Here is a 16,721-nt window from a genome sequence, read left to right as displayed (position 1 = left end):
AAGGTGAGGGATGTCATCATGGAGACTGATGAAACAATGGTCTCTTTTGATGTCACATCACTCTTTACGTGCATTCCTGTTGATGATGCAGTAGAGGTGGTCAGTTTAAGATTAAAATCAGACACCACTCTGAGCAGCAGGACCACGCTTTCCACAGAACAACTGTGTCAACTCTTGAAACTGCCTGCAGTCAACCTACTTCACATATGGGGAGCAATATTATAGGCAGAAACATGGGTGTGCTATGGGGTCTCCAGTTTCTCCGATTGTTGCCAACCTGTACATGGAGGAGGTAGAAAAGAGAGCCTTGACGTCCTTTTCAGGGACACCACCAAGTCATGGGTTAAAATTAAATCTCAGGAAGTCCAACATTTTTTGGGACCCTGTGTACATAAGCCTGGTATCCACAGGTCTGGTTCTTGTTGTAGCCTGTTGTGTCCAGTTCTGGTGGGACCTCTATTTTTCTGTCTCCACATTGCCTAAAGTTCCCGTTTAGTGGGCGGATTGTTCACCTCTAGTGGGCGGATTATTAATATCAACGCACCTTACCAGCTGGTGGCGGTAGTGCTACATTAAGCTCTTTTCTAAGCACCACTTACATGCATTAGAAGAAGAAGAGCCGGAAAATAACACACAACCAAAATGGATGACCTCGATGAACTTGAAGCAGAACCAGCCGCACAGCCCGTCCTGGTCGCTGTCCCGCAAGATGGAGAGCAGGGCCGAGGTGTCAGAGATGCTCTGATGGAGTACCTCATGAGCTGTAACTTATCCTAATTCCACCCCTTAATCTTTTTTTACCTCCCCAGCCTTCCTTAGATACAAGTGAACGTTAAAGTGTTGATTTGAAAATAAACATGGATTAATAATTATTCTTGTTTTTTTTTAATGTACAGACATGCCTTATTACCAGGTTCGTGTAAAAATGGCAAAACAAACACTGCTGCTGTGCTTCTATCACATATGCTGCGTTTTTTAGCGGCTGTAGTTTTAGAAAAACTGTATACTCTTTAATTTTTGTTTTTAACAAAGAACCAAAACCTACAACAAGAACTTTACATTTGTTTATGCATATATACATTAATCTATTTTAATATATATATATATATATATGTCTTCAGCCAGAGACTTCTTCAGATCCCTTGTAAGACAGACCGCTACAAGAGATCCTTCCTGCCCACAGCCATCAGCATCTAGAACAACTCTTTAATGAAACCAGGATGATGAGTTATAACATTTAATTTCCCTCTGGGATTAATAAAGTCTTTTTGTAATTTGATTTGTATATATGTATGTATGTATGTATGTATGTATTTATATATATATATAATATATATATATATATATATATATATATATATATATTACGTACATTACATAATAACCTACATTTGATTTGATATTTAACAACTCTTTCAGAGCTTATGCTTACCACGCAGCTCTTTAAATTAAGCTGTCGCAAATTATCTTCATGATTGAAGTGCTGTTAAGTAATATTAAGTTAGTGCTCCTTTGTACCACAGTGAAAGTCGTGGAGAGAATTTTTGACCTTGGGCGAAAAAGATGCAGAAGCTGCTGGATCCACAGGATGGACATCATGGCCGAGGTGTTTGACATAAATGACTGAAAACCTCCTGAATGAGGATGATTGTAAACGTAGATTACACAAGTCCTACACCTTTTTAACTCCACTGCAATGTTCATTTACAACACATGGACATTCTGTATTATGGTTACGTTTTTCAGTACTCATTACAGATAAAACCGAAAAAATACATAAATAAAAAAACTGGACTTTATTTGTAACTGAAGATGTATCACCTCTCATCCGAGGCTCTTTCTCAATTTAATGAAACGAGGAGTGTGATTCAAGTTATCAAGCTGTGGTGTGCCGTAAGCTTGTATTATGGAGACTGGCGCATGCAGATCAATCTCCAGCAATCTTACAGAACACCACAGCTTTATAACTTTAATCCCATATTCCTTTTTTCATTGAATTGTGAGTGCTCCTCGGATGATTAGCGAAACGTCTTCAGTTTTTAAAAAAGTCCTGTGGTTTTGTTTTTATCTTTTTCGGGAGGGATTTGCCGTGTCAAGGATAACTGAGAATCTTCACCAGCATTGTTACAGGTAAAAAAACAATTACTTCACTTATCCTACACTATTGACGTAAAAAAACACTGTAAGCACTTCACTTTTGATGATCAGATGGAAGCTCAAGACTTGAAAATGTTTCTTTTATTAGAAATAAAGACCTGTACAAAAAAAAAATAATTATACACTAATTATATATGCAAACTTAACAAGCTACATGTTTGGCTATTTGTGGGCTTACCTTGCAGGATCTACATTTCTATAGATCAACTATGATCTACTCTAAATATTTTTAAACATGTCTGTTTGCCATGGAACGGGCAATGGATTCCAGCACCCCAAGGAGTGCCTGATTGAAAGCAGCACTCTGTTCAGCCTCCTGCCTTCGCTGTGCTGCTTCCTCTCTGCGAGATCTGCTTCCTCTCTCCTCAAGGCCATCTCCTCCCTCCTAATTGCTTTCTCCTGCTTCCTCGCTACTGCAGCTTGGCGTTGCCTCTCCGCAGCTTCTTCTTGCCTTGCTTTTTTGGCATCCTCACAAATAAAATGGAAGTGTTCCTCTCTCTGCTTCCGGTTCAACTCCTCTTGTTCTGTATGCGCAGAAACAAAGCTCTCTGCTGCACTTGTTGATCTGCGCTTTCTATTGCCTAGGAATAACACACAAGAAAATGGCTGTTAGATGATGAAGTACAGGTAGAGTTTTTAAATAAATTATTTACATTAAAGTTCCTGCTAATTTCAAAAGGTGTTTGTTCACAAGATCAGAAATGATTCTGTTCATAAAGCAGTCTAGTACTTTAATGATAGTAAGCAGGTGGGCATAAATAAACTACATGTAGTCATTTACAACGGTTTGTGCTAATTTAGAAAAAGAACAGAGCATCGTTAATCTGAACAAAAATCACTACACCATGTATAATTTCAGTAATAAACTTCATAAATGAAAGTTTAAGTAATAAATGAATAATTAAATTTAACATTTATACATTACAAATGAATAAACAAGTACTTTGAATACATGCAAGGTGTTTTACAACAAAAACTAAACAACATTCATATCAACATGATCAATGTGATGTTAAACACGATTGTTGCTTCTTCTTACCTAGTAACGGGTGCTGTTTGGTGCCGCTCTGCTGCGTGTTGCCCGGTGGCGTGGATGTGCCCGGTGATGTGGATGTACTCGGTGGCGTGGATGTGCCCGGTGGCGTAGATGTACTTGGAGCTGGTGTGGTCGGGAAGGGTCAGAAGCGGGAGGATTGGACAGTCAAAAGCAGAATCTGGCGAACCTTCATCTTCAGTGGGACTTTCTGCATCAAAATAAGAGTGGAAAAACAGCAACAGAGTACAGTTAGCAATGATGCTAACTAATGACGACTTAACCGTGTCAGCCTCGTTTGTTCAGAGTACTTTCAGAAAACGCAAAGAAACGGTTGCATGAGGAAAAAGAAATATGCTTAAAGTAAATAAAATACACTCACCATCAACTATAGGTTCCAGAAGAGCAGTGGCCGTGTCTAGGCCACTCTCCCTCCCTTTGTTGGCTGGGCGTTTGCCGTAAATGGCATCCATTTGTACAAACCACTTCCAGTTTCTTCTGTTTGCTCCACTCCTACCGTTGTGGTTCTTAATCGTTTTGTAATCGCTTTTTAGTTTTTTAAGCTTTCCTCTGCTTTGGTGTGCGATGGAAGCCCTGCACCGCCATCTGCGCAGACACCTCTTGAAAAATCTTTTCATTTCGTTTCGTTCCATCTAGCTCGCTCTGCACTTGTTCATCGGCCAGCAAACAGAGAAATGCCTGAACTTCAGCATTCGACCACGGTTGTGCCATGATTATTTGTTTTACCTTATAAAATATTCCAAAATAAGCTCCTCCGATTACTTGTTGTCTGTTATAGCGGGTGAAAAAGAAAATGGTGGATTGTGATTTCCGGTGGAAGACTGAATCTCCGCCCTCCACCAATGAATATGCCCCCTGACCAATCAGTGACCTACAGTGCGCTGATGTCACATCTAGACCCTTCAAGAACCAGACCTGGGACCCCAGAGAATTAGGTCCCAAAAATGGGGTGGGTTCCACCGCTAAAGGCATTGTGGATAAAACACGCAATCGGCCACAACTAGTTACATAGGAGTACCAAAGGGCCCTGTGGATAAGGGGCTATAATTTTGCTCCACCACATGTACCACATGAGGTGCGAATGACAATAAAGAAACTCTGACTAATTTTTCTGACCACATCAACTCTGTGGATAAATACATCAAGTTCACACGAGAAAATGTAAAAAATGGCAAGTTGGCTTTCTTGGACTGTGAGGTCTCAGTCTCTGACAGAGGACATTTACAAACTGAGGTGTACCGCAAACCCACCCACACAGACCAGTATTTGCAGTTTGACTCCCATCACCCTTTGGAGCACAAGGTAGGACTCATCAGGACTCTGTACCACAGAGCAGACAGCATCCTCACTAACTCAGGAGCCAGGCAGAAGGAGAAATCCCACACAAGACAGGCCCTAGAGCAATGTAGATATCCTAACTGGGCCTTCCTGAAAGCAGAGAAGAAATCCAAACAGGACTACAGTCAGCCATCAGGTGAAAAGGAGGAACCCAGACCAGTGGTCATTCCGTATGTTGAGGGAGTATCAGAGAAACTGAGACGTTTATTTTCTAAATACAACGTCTCAGTGGCTTTTAAACCCCAAAATACATTACACTCCCCCGGCACAAACAGAGTAATGTTGTGTATGCTGTTCAGTGTCAGGAGGGCTGTGATCAGTCTTACATCGGGGAAACTAAACAGCCACTGGCCAAAAGGATGGCCCAGCACAGAAGAGCAACACCATCAGGCCAGGACTCTGCGGTCTACATTCATCTCCAGGCCAGCGGTCACTCTTTCAAGGATGAAGATGTTCACATCCTGGATAGAGAGGAACGATGGTTTGAGATAAGAGTAAAGGAGGCCATCTTTGAGAAAATAAATCATCCATCATTAAACAGGGGTGTAGGCCTACGTGTTCAGTTGTCCCCTTCTTACAATGCTGTTATTACTAGTATCACTCAGCCTCCTGTGAATAGTAAACAGCCATCAGTGTGCTAATGATCCATTGTTAGGCCGATGGTCCTTCTTGATCATGTGAGCAGCTGGTTTTGGTTGTCAGCAGAAAACTGGTTGATCCACTCTGAGAAGGTGCTATTTATAAGACTGAGCTGAATACAGCACCTCAGACTGAGGAAGTCTTTCGAATGAAAGACGAAACATTTCTACATTTTTTGTTGTTTTGCTTTGTTTTGTTTTTTGAATGTCCAGAGGACCAGATTTAACTTTTTTAGATTTGCTGGTGTCTTTGTGTTCGTCTGAACATGAACTTGATAGATCTTAATTTTTGACAATCACAAAATTCATGTTCCTAAGGTTGTTTTCACACCAGGTAGTCCGATAGACTCGGTTTGGTCGGGGACCAATATTCATAACATTTTGTTTACATTTGAGCTGGTGTGTTTGCATTCACACTGCACTGTGCAGTGGAGCCAACCTGTTGAACCAACCTGTTCCTCCACTCACCTGTGGGCGCGCTGCACCAAGAACTACTGAAATAAACTACACAAAAACCTCTGAAGACACTTCTTCTGGAAATAAAAACAAAAATGGAGTGGCATCAAGTTTTAGCAGTTTTAGGAGTTATATTTTGTCATTTTTCAACAATGGACTTAGCATGAGGCAGAAGACCATGGAGAATATTGTTTTTCACACAAGGCAGCTGACGGCTCCATATGAGGTAAGAGAAATGCGTGTTTGTTTGCCCTGCGCTGTACTCCACTTCTTGCTTGTTTAGCGGGGCCCAGTCTGATTGCATTCCTACTGTACTCGAACCGCGCTAGAGTTTTCTTCTACTGGACCAAGACCTAGGTTTTAACCTGGGCCAGAGTTTGCCTTTTTGTTCCGTGACAGAGTTCGATGGTGCGTTCACACCTCCCCAAACGAACCGGACTTCCTAGGAAAACGAGCTAGAGTTCGAATAAAGCGGACTAAACAGGGTTGGTGTGAATGCACCTAAGATCTTGAGTTGAACCCCCCAAAAGTCTCATGGTGATAAATCATTTATTTTTCCCACATTTTTATTTATTTATTTTTGGTGCAGTCAATAAACAAGATTTTTCCGACAAAGTCTAAAAATCCATCCGTCCATTATCTTGACTCGCTTCTTCCTTTTCAGGTCACGGCGGTCTCTGGTGCCCAGATCCAGCAGTAGAGTTGCATTCGGGCCTAAAAAATCCGACCCAGCCCGTCCCAAACTCATATCATTTTTCTGAGCCCGACCCAAAACGACCAATTATCTGTGATTACATGCACAAACCCGAAACCCCCTGACATTTTCTTTTTAATTAAGCTTTTACTGGTTCTGTAAGCAAATCAGCTTGATATGATTTAAACAACGTCTTTCAAAGAAAGGAAGAAATGGGATTTCTTGTTTATTAACAAGGGTCAGCAGATTATTACAGTGTTATTATAATATTATGGTTATTATATTATAGTTATTATAATATTATAGTTATTAAAATATTATAGTTATTGAAATATTACAGTTATTATAATATTATGGTTATATTATAGTTATTAAAATATTATAGTTATTAACGGTTGATGGATGTGCGCGGCTGATGATCCAGATTGGGTCGTCGGACCCAATCAAACATACAGCTGACAGTATCTGAAACTGTTGAATGGTTCCAGTGCAGCTTCTGTCCACGCATCTGACATAACTTTTAATAGTTTGAGCTTTGAAGCTCATCTGGACGTCCGCCCTGTAGGAGAGCTGGAACATCAGAACTAGAGTGGCACTGGAAACTCTTCTGTTAGCTACAGCAAAACACAAGAGGACATGTCACACGACAACACAGCTTTGAAGTTTAAACTCCAGATTTGTTCTTCACCACCAGAATCAATCCTCTCTCCAGCAGCACATCACCACATTACATATTTGTTTACATTTTCTTTGTAATGACAAGATTCTGGGTCATAACCCTGGATATTTCTTAACTTCATAAATAAATCTTTCCTTGTTAGTTTTTAAACTTTTGACATGAAGTGGAGCTACAATTAAACAAGAGAAAGCTGCTGCAGGAACCCGGACGTTCAAACAGGAAGTGAGGTCACAGAAAAAGGTCAGACGACTCTGATGGTCACACATGTTAGCCTTTGTGCTTTTTACAGATGTAACGAGTTAACAAGAGCCTTCATTCCACGTTTGAAGAGAATCCATCTAGTTTAGTTATTTAGATTATTCTTTATTTATCATATGCAGGCTAACACAAGGTTAACAATCAATGAACTGTTCAGGATGAGAAGAACCAATTAGACTCACTAAAAAACAAACAAACAAGAAAACCCTAGAAATACTAAAGCATGCAATAAAAGTGCAATAGTGAACAACATGGTAGAATATAACAGTGCAAGCAGGATGAACCACTACAAACAAGTTCTGTTTTTTCGACCTATAAGTCGTGTTTTTTTTTTTTTCATAATATACATGCCCTGCGACTTATACACCGAAGCAAAGTATTTATAGATTTTTCCCATATTTAAAAAAAAATTTTGGCTGCGATTTGAACGATTTCACTTATTCTGACTGAAAATATTAAACATAGGGCTGAACAATACGGCCAAAACTTTTATCACAATATATTTCTTAATTTCGATCGATAACAATATACTTTGATATCAATATAAACAATATAAAAGCCTCAAAAAAACTGTACAAACTGTACAAATAAATGAATTGTAACTGCTCCCAAAGTTTTTTGTGTGGTACAGAATTTGACCACGCATCCACTGATGTTTTCCCAGCTTTTAATTATTTCTTTGCCACACAGGACATCTTCTTTTGCCAGTAAACACTGTGAAAAACTGTGTTAAATACACAATATAAACAAAAGTGTTAACAGAATTGCATTTACAACCAAATTAAACATATATATGTAGCGCCCCCTAACGTCCTTGGCGTTATTGGGGTGGCTAACCAGAGTTCTTTAAATCGGTTGATATCTCTACCTGAAAATTCTAAATGTATACCCCTTATACCACGAAGTATAACACGGTAGAATAAACATACGTTTCAAACAAATAAACAGTTTAATGAACAATTTGAACAATAGCACAGTTTCTTCAGTCTGTAATGAAATAGAAATGGTACGCTTAACCTCGTTAAACAAATGGAAACTTAAAGCCGGCAGCTACTAATTAGTTTCGGTCGTTGCAGGCCTGATGTTGGTGAACTCGCGCGCTTCCCGCTCTTCCCATTAACGTCCCCAACAACCATGTCCCCCATCACCTGAATACGTCCCTCTCCAGGAGGTTGTACGTGCCGTAGTCCCTCTGCTTCCGTCCAGTGTCCTCCCCAGGGTTGAAGAATCCACGCCGAGGTCCTCGCGTCTCTCACGGCTGGCTAGCCGCCAAACGTTCGCCGAGGTCCTCGCGTCTCTCACGGCTGGCTAGCCGCCAACCGTTCGCCGAGGTCCTCGCGTCTCTCACGGCTGGCTAGCCGCCAAACGTTCGCCGAGGCCCGCTAGCAGTAGCCACCGAGCTAGCGGCCTAACGGGATTGTTCTCCACGGGGTTGGTCACCCACACAGCTTCAACCTCCACAGGTCGATGGGAGTCCTTGTCTACCCCCTCACTGGCAAGAACAGCAGTTCAGTGGGGTGTTCCCCCACCGCGATAGTTCACGGCAGCAGTGACAGTTCACAGCAACGGCTATGTCCTCCATCTTCTCCGTCGCTCTCCTCATGTCCCGTCTTGTACCGGAAGCCCTCCTCCCCGCCTACCAAAATAAAATCCCAAGCAACCACATATTACAGTTACATTGTTTGTTTGTTGAGCAGCACGGTGGCGCAACTGGTAGAGCTGCTGCCTCTCAGCGAGCAGGTCCTTGGTTCAAACCCCGGTCCAGGGGCCTTTCTGAGTGGAGTTTGCATGTTCTCTCCGTGCATGTGTGGGTTTTCTCCGGGTGCTCCGGTTTCCTCCCACAGACCAAAAACATGCATGTTAGGCTGATTGGTAACTCTAAATTGTCCCTAGGTGTGAATGAGAGAGTGAATGGTTGTTTGTCTCTATGTGGCCCTGTGATGGACTTGCGACCCGTCCAGGGCGTACCCCGCCCCTCCACAGTGATTGCTGGACATGGGCACCAGCGACCCCCGTGACCCAAAATGGAATAAGCGGGTAAAGATAATGGATGGATGGATGTTTGTTTGTTTTTGTTTTTTTTTTTACAAACAATAACTGAACATAATATTAAACTCCAAACACAATAGGTTTGCATATTCCATAAACACAAACTGAACATATATTAACTCCATGTTCTTATTTATGAGTTCTCTAATAATTACAACTGACATGAACGAAAACCACAGGGTTACATAAACAAACACAAAATATGTAAACATACCGTGTGCGCCTTCTGTAGGAGGAGTTATTGTCCATATTGTCCATTTTCCCCACTTAGTTGTCTTCAACTATCTTGTTTTTCTCTCATGTCCATACACACAAGCACCTTATAAATTTTAATTAATCATGCGCACGGCATGCTCACCTCTAGGTGCAGTACTCAATTCCACCAATAGATGTCAGCGACAACAGAACTTAAATTATATTTTCTGCGACAGCTACATTAATGTTCACCTTTTATTTGTATTTAGCCTTCAAAGAAATTTGAAATCTATAAAATAAACAAAACTCTCAACTTTATCAATATTAATAGTTTTAACTTTAAACAACAACATAACCTAACCCATGCATGTGTTTCTCTTTTGCTACAGCTGGGTGGGGGGTGGTGTTTCAGGGACATGTTGGCTCAAACTTTATTGTGCTTCATCTTGTGACTCTCATCATATTCTATCAAGTGGTAACTCTTCAGATGAAACAAGTTCGATGTGTTCCTGCCGTTAGTTGGAACGACTCCGTCACATATTGTGCACCACACTAAAACCTGCAGTTTATCAGATCTTAGATAGCTGAACCAATTCCACACTGTCAAATTAGTCTTTCCTCTCTTATCAGTTATGTCATCTGCTTTCTCTTCACTTGTGAAAACGTGTTCAGTCACATTCTGACATCATGGGAACTCATTTTGAAGTGAAAACTTAACGTGCGTTGGAGATTAGCATAGCCTGCTACCGCTGATTCCTTCTGGACTCGATCTCTGCGTAACATCTACGTCACCACACACTTACGTAGTTGTGTTGCACCTTTTTCTGTCTGGGTTGAAACTGAAGCAGCCGCTTCAACCTGAACAGAAAAAGAAATGTGTCAGTGAAACGCTGTAATCATATCGAAATATCGAAAATATTCTTAAAACTCATATCACCGTGATTGAATAAAATTATATTGTGATATATATCGATATCGAATTATTGTCCAGCCCTAATTGAACACTACCATTTTCAGCCGCTAGATGGCACTCGAGTAGTATGGCATGCCGTTGTGTCATGTAATAGGTAAGCGTGGCTATTAAATAATGACACACTCGGCTTGCCATAGCCTGACACCTTTGTCCAGCTCACCTGGAACAACCGTCACATCAGCTTCATTTCACTGCACCGCCCCGGTTAAATGCAGCTAATTTGACCATTAAAGTGCATTTATTAAATAAAAGTTCAACTGAGACACACCTTTGCTATTGTAGGATTTCTGTTTCTGTCTGCCACACTCTCTCTCTTTCACAGCAGCAGCAGTTTCCACAATCAACCACCACACACCTGCACCGGATTCTGAGGGACGATGCTGGAGGAGCTTAAAAGCCTCAGCTAGACACTCCTTTGACGCCGGAACATTACCAAGCCACTGTGACTCCCTAGCCTTGGACTCCACTCAGCTTTCTTAGGCCTTCATATATCGTGGATGCTCATTCACCGGGATCCGTGTCTCTTCAAGGAAACCACGCTTGAAAACTACTACCAGGAAAAGGAACTTCTACTAACCTGATCCTCTCTCCAACGATCCTCGCCTCTCATCCAGGAACCTCCAGTTGAACCAAGGACTCTTCTTCCCTCACGGACTCTGCCACAACAAGGACTTGTTTTTTCAGTAAGAGAAAGAATTACTATCATTTCCTTTAAGAGGTTCAACTTTACAAATCCATTACTCACCATTGTCCTCTTCTCCCTCAACAGCCCCGCACCTGTAAATAAAGAGATTATTTTTTGATAACTCTGTTTCTGTTTTCTGTCCGGTCTGCCACTTGGGGTCAAGACATACTACAAACATGACAGCTATAATGTCGAGCAAACAAATAATTGTTTTAGGTGCTTGTTAAATTTCAAAGAAATGTGCAGTGTTCCTCCTTCCTGATTTCCTCCGTTTCAAAGCGTGCTCCCGGAGCACCGAGGCAGCAAATACTTTTGAAATGCAGCTGATTAGACCAATGTAGTGCATTTATTAATAAAAAGTTTAACTGAGACACACCTTTGCTATAATGTCGAGCAAACAAATAATTGTTTTTAGGTGGTAATCTTGTTAAATTCTTTTTAAAGTCCTCCCGTGCATGCTCCCACAACCGCCATTTGGCAGCCAGTCGATTTTTGGCACAACACCGGCCCATGTTTCCGGGTTGTCAACGGTGACGCGTAATAGATGTAACGTATACGGCCAAGCAACATATTTATGGATATTTTCACTTTACTAGACACATTTGGACTGATGTGACTTATAGGGCGGTGTGACGTGTATGGTGGAAAATACGGTACCTCACAGGCAGCAACATTGCTCAAATGCACATGATGCTTACCGTGCACAACATACACCACACCGGCCATGGACAAGACCAAGATGAACCGAACCACGATGGCAAGGCAGCGACACACATAATGCAGCTACACAGTGTAGCAACAATAAACACATTAGGTGTCCCAGATGTGACTCATTTCTGTCCAGCTGCTAGACAGACGAGTCGTCCGGAGCCACAGCACAGTCGGTGATGGACGGCTCCAGCCATGATTCAGTAAAGACACAACAGCTCTCTGTGTCCTGCTCACAATAAATCCGTGGTCTTCCAGTCTATTCTTCAGAGACTGAACGCCCGACAGCAGGACGGAGGTGAGAGGGGGTTTGCTGCGTCTCTGGCAGGTCCTTCACAAAACACTGGCTCGTTTCCCTCTTCATGTTTTCCTTTTATGTCACCCATGTAAACACAGCACCCAGGGTATAATGTCTGCTGCCGAGTCCTCCAAAGTCAGCCCAAGGTCCCCGCTCACTGACGATCGCAACTCCAAATGTGCGTTGTGGTCTTACCCTTAGTGTGCAGGTGCAACAAGTCAAAACCAACAAGGAACAAAAAAGTGTGAGTTGAAGCAGAGCTGTCATCAGTGCTGCCATGCGGCAGTGCACATGACGTGTCTCCATTCTCTACACTCACTTTAGATGTTGATGTAAGATGTAAGTCTGGATGTCTTCTCTGTGCTCTGAGGGGATTTGAATGAAGCCCAGCAGCACCAGGTGGAAGAGGACTAAAGTCTGTGATATTTCAGTTTTAGATGTAGCAAAAAGAGTTTGTTTGAAAAAGATTAGAAGTTTGTTTAAAAGTTGAAGTTTGACAAGATCAACTCAGCTGAATGTTCTGTGGGAAAAATCTGTCAGAACAAAAAACTTGACCTGTGATTATGTACAAAGTGTTAATCAGCAGGTCAGTCATGGAAAGTCCGATGTGCTGCGACACGTTTAAACTCTGAGTGATGGTTCTGCTGCTGAGCTGCAGAACTGAACAGGACTGTTTTTGCTCGTTCATTTCACCAATATGCCTTGATTTCTATTTTTTTATTTTTCCTGCAAGTCTTTTCTCTGCATTGTGCTGCGTACCGCTCCCACCCGTCAGAACCCTGGTGTTGGTCAGGCTGTGTGTCTAATGTGTAATTTGTGTGTGTTTATTCCGAAGATGTTCCATATGATACAAAACACTTTGAATGAAGAAGTTGCATTTCCCTGTCCAAATATAAAGCCTTAAATTGCTGATAATTCATCATCTTTCTACAGTCAAATATTTACCAGCTGCTGATGAGGATGTAAAATTAATCATTAAGAGTTGTGACCTTTCACCTTCAGTGGGCCACAGCCAGGCTTCACTCTCCTGTGTGTGTCTGTGTTGCAGGACAGCAGCATGAGTTTCTTGGTGACTCTTCAGTCCAACTTCCAGCATGTTCTGCAGTATGAAAATCCCAAGCTGCAGCAGAAAACCAGGAGTGTTATCCCTCAGCAGCAGCTGGTGTCTGCAGCTCAACACAACCTGAACGAGATGAAAGAGGCTGACCCAGGTGAAGTCCCCTCACTGTCTTCTTCAGACCCGACACTGGGGGTTCAGTCTCAGAGTATTTAAACAAACAAGCTGCAAACAGCTAAATGTACAGCAAACAGTTAAAACCTGCTGCAAATACATGAATGATGCAAACTCCAAGACAAAAAACCCAAAACAAAATAAATGCAAGAGTAAAAATCTCCAGTCATAGAAAATAGAAACATATAACCTTGAAAACAAATGCAAAGGAAAAATGCTGCAAATACCAAAAACACACACACAAACCACTGCAAGAAATGCTCCAAACTCACTCCAAAAAACAGAAGAGCACCAGACCACCAGGGGGACTGGACCACAAGTCATCCAGGACCACATGACAGCCGATCAGCCACTGGCCAGAACGTGGCTCATGAGTTTAATGCACACCGAGTACTTTAAGCTTCAGCCTATTTTATGTTAAAGACAAATGTTTTCTGACTATTTTAAGCCTGCTTGTACAAATATCAGAGTGCTGGGGCTGTAAACATCGTAAGAAGGATGATAATAATTGACTATAATTCACCGCAAAATCCTAAATATCTGTTTTGGTCATGTACAGAATCAAGAGTATCTAAATAACATTTTCTATCCTAATGTATCCGTAATATATTGGCAATAAGTTAGTAAATATTTACGTCATAAAGATTAATGAACTTGGTTGAAAATATTTAGAAATAAAGTTTTAAAACTAGTCTGTTTTGTAAACAGCTGGAGACCTTTATCAAATTTTAAAAAATTCAAAATACTTTATTAACCTCAAGAGAAAATAAATGTTGTTGTAGCTCATCGTCCTGGTTTCATTAAGAGTTGTTATAGATGCTGATGTCCGCAACAGTCCGTCTCACAGCATATCTGATGAAACTGGCTGCAGATACCAACTGGTCCACCAGGACCCAGCGGGCCTCTCGGTCCTCCTGGGCAGCAGGACCACCTGAATGTTGGGCAGAACTCCCTGAGCGATGGCCATTCCTCTCAGCTACTCATCATTGCAGGCAGCCAGCTGCAGGTGTCGGGGGATGATCCTGGTCTTCTTGTCATGAGTCATGTTTCCTGCTAGCTCCAGGATCTCAGCAGTCAGTCACTCGAGCACCTCCGCCAGGTAGACGGACATGCATCCACGGCACCTCCTTTACAACTCATTTGGGATTTGGGGCTGTATTTGAGATAATATTTGAGCTTTAAGATGTTAATCAGCTGCTCCCGGTTGTAAAAACCACCTTGTTGTTATGGGTACGCAACCAAATAACAAACAAATGTCCAAAAGTAAAAGGTTTCCGTAAAAATCCTTCCAGCTGCACAGCATCCAATACCAGACAAAGTAATCATCCAAAAAAAAAAAATAAGCCCTTTACATTCAGAAAAAAGAAGAAATTAAGTTTTTAAAAGCAACATCCCGAATAAAAGTAACAGCTACTCCAACATGCAGACACCTTGAGCGGCGCAATTCTAGAACTATAACACTAATACCAGTGATACAGCCACAATCTATCAAATTATTCAGAGTATTTCTGCTTTGCAGATCTTAGAGATGTGCCAGATCATTTTGGCTGGACTTCTACCCCCTAATTCCAATTTCATATTGTGGCAAAATTATCTAATGCTTTCTTTTTAATGTTTATCTTTATATAATGTTGCTGATTTTCCTATAAAAAGCAGATTACAGGATTTAAAGCCATTGTCTTGCCAATGGTATTTTTTATACCCGTCTGTTATTTTTTTGTATTTTTGTATTTATTTTTTTATATTCTGTTATTTTCTATATCTTGTGTGATTCCTTGTGTATGATCATTTTTAATTGAAACTTGCACAACAATTTCCTGTGGGATCAGTAAAGTTCTATTTTATCTTAATGTTTAATTTTTTTATCTTTATCTTTAACGGTAGCTTCTTCTGTTTTCTTACATTACCAAAAGCTCTCTTTAGTTGAGAGATTTTATATCTCCTTCCATATTAAAGTATGATGACTTTTGGTGGTGGATGGGTTAAATGCAGAGACTAATTTCGCCATTGTATGGAAACATACAGTGCTGACATTGTGATGACATTATTATTATTATTATTATTATTTAGAAAGTGGCTGCTCAGCTGTAAGGGGGTCTGTTGGTGGTCCAGTCCCCCTGGTGGTCAGCTGCTCTTCTGCTTTCTGGAGTTTGCAGCGTTTCTTGCAGGTGTTGTTTTTATTCAGTGTTGTTGGTATTTGCAGCATTTTCCTTTGCATTTGTTTTTTTAATTGTATGTTTCTTCTATTTTCTGTGATTGCAGATTTTTTTTCTTTTGCAGCATTTTTCTATTGCATTTCTTTTAGAATTTGGATCATTCTTTTCAAGTCTCGTTTAAAAACACACTTTCGGCTTTCGATCCATTGTGACTTGATTTTAAATTGACTGTTTTGTTTTGTTTTTTTCTTCTTTTTAGTCATTTAGTTTATTATCTTTACCTCTGTGGATTTTATGTACTGTATTTTATCCTGTGTCCTTTGCTAGTTTGTACAGCACTCACTGGCCTTGCTGCTGTTTTTAAGTGCTTTAGAATCGGAATCAGCTTTACTGTCTTTGCACCGCAGCGCATGTCATTTTGCTGCGCTTCGGTGCAAAGACAGTAAAGCTGATTTTGATTCTTTATAAATCAAGTAGTATGGTATATGTGTTTGCAGCTCGTCTGCACCTGTCGGCCACCTAGTGTTCACACCTGTGTGCTGTCAATCATCATTCAGGTTCAAGTTCAACTTGTGGTTATTTGTCATATGCAGGTTAACACAGGGTTAACAGTACAATGAAATTCTTAGGATGAGAAGAAATGAGTTGACTCACTAAAAAATCAAAGAACAAAACAAGAAAATACAAAAAGCATGCAATAAGGGTACACCAAAAAAGGTACCAAAAAGTGAAAAAGTAGTTAATTAAAATATTTACAATGTCCTAAAGAGAGATATTGAGCAACAACATGGTGGAATATAATGGTGCAGCAGGATGAATTTGAATTAATAAGTATTTTGAGGTAGTAATATAAGCTAAAATGCACATGACTTATACCGTATATTTCGGACTATAGGGTGCAATATCCATGAACTGGTCTGTTTTCATATATAAGGTGCACTGGATTATAATGTGCATTAAGTGAAACTAAACAGTCAAATAAGTCAAACTTTATTCAGCTCATTCACAATAACTACATAAAATCAGTTCGAAGTCAGTAAGCACAACCAGAATTAATTGTTGATTTTTGAGCAAATTAAAGGATTTTAAACATGCCTTATAGTCTGAAAAATACAGTAGATACACACACACACACACACACACACACACACA

The 16,721-nt window shown here is 40.8% G+C and overlaps 1 protein-coding gene across 1 annotated transcript in view; it reads left to right on the top strand.

The window, feature by feature from the left end:
- ngly1 (N-glycanase 1) overlaps nucleotides 1-16,721 on the top strand; it is a 66,359-nt gene that overhangs the window by 9,859 nt on the left and 39,779 nt on the right. The window contains exon 4 of the mRNA XM_037693570.1: nucleotides 13,231-13,393. Within this exon, the coding sequence (XP_037549498.1) occupies nucleotides 13,231-13,393 (163 nt within the window). The remainder of the gene's footprint in view (nucleotides 1-13,230; nucleotides 13,394-16,721) is intronic.

The sequence above is a fragment of the Nematolebias whitei genome, chromosome 19 (assembly GCF_014905685.2).
Source record: "Nematolebias whitei isolate Nwh7 chromosome 19, NemWhi1, whole genome shotgun sequence".
NCBI classification, from domain to species: Eukaryota; Metazoa; Chordata; class Actinopteri; order Cyprinodontiformes; family Rivulidae; genus Nematolebias; species Nematolebias whitei.
The sequence above is the reverse complement of the archived record's forward strand: the minus strand, read 5'-3'. Positions and strand labels throughout refer to the sequence as shown.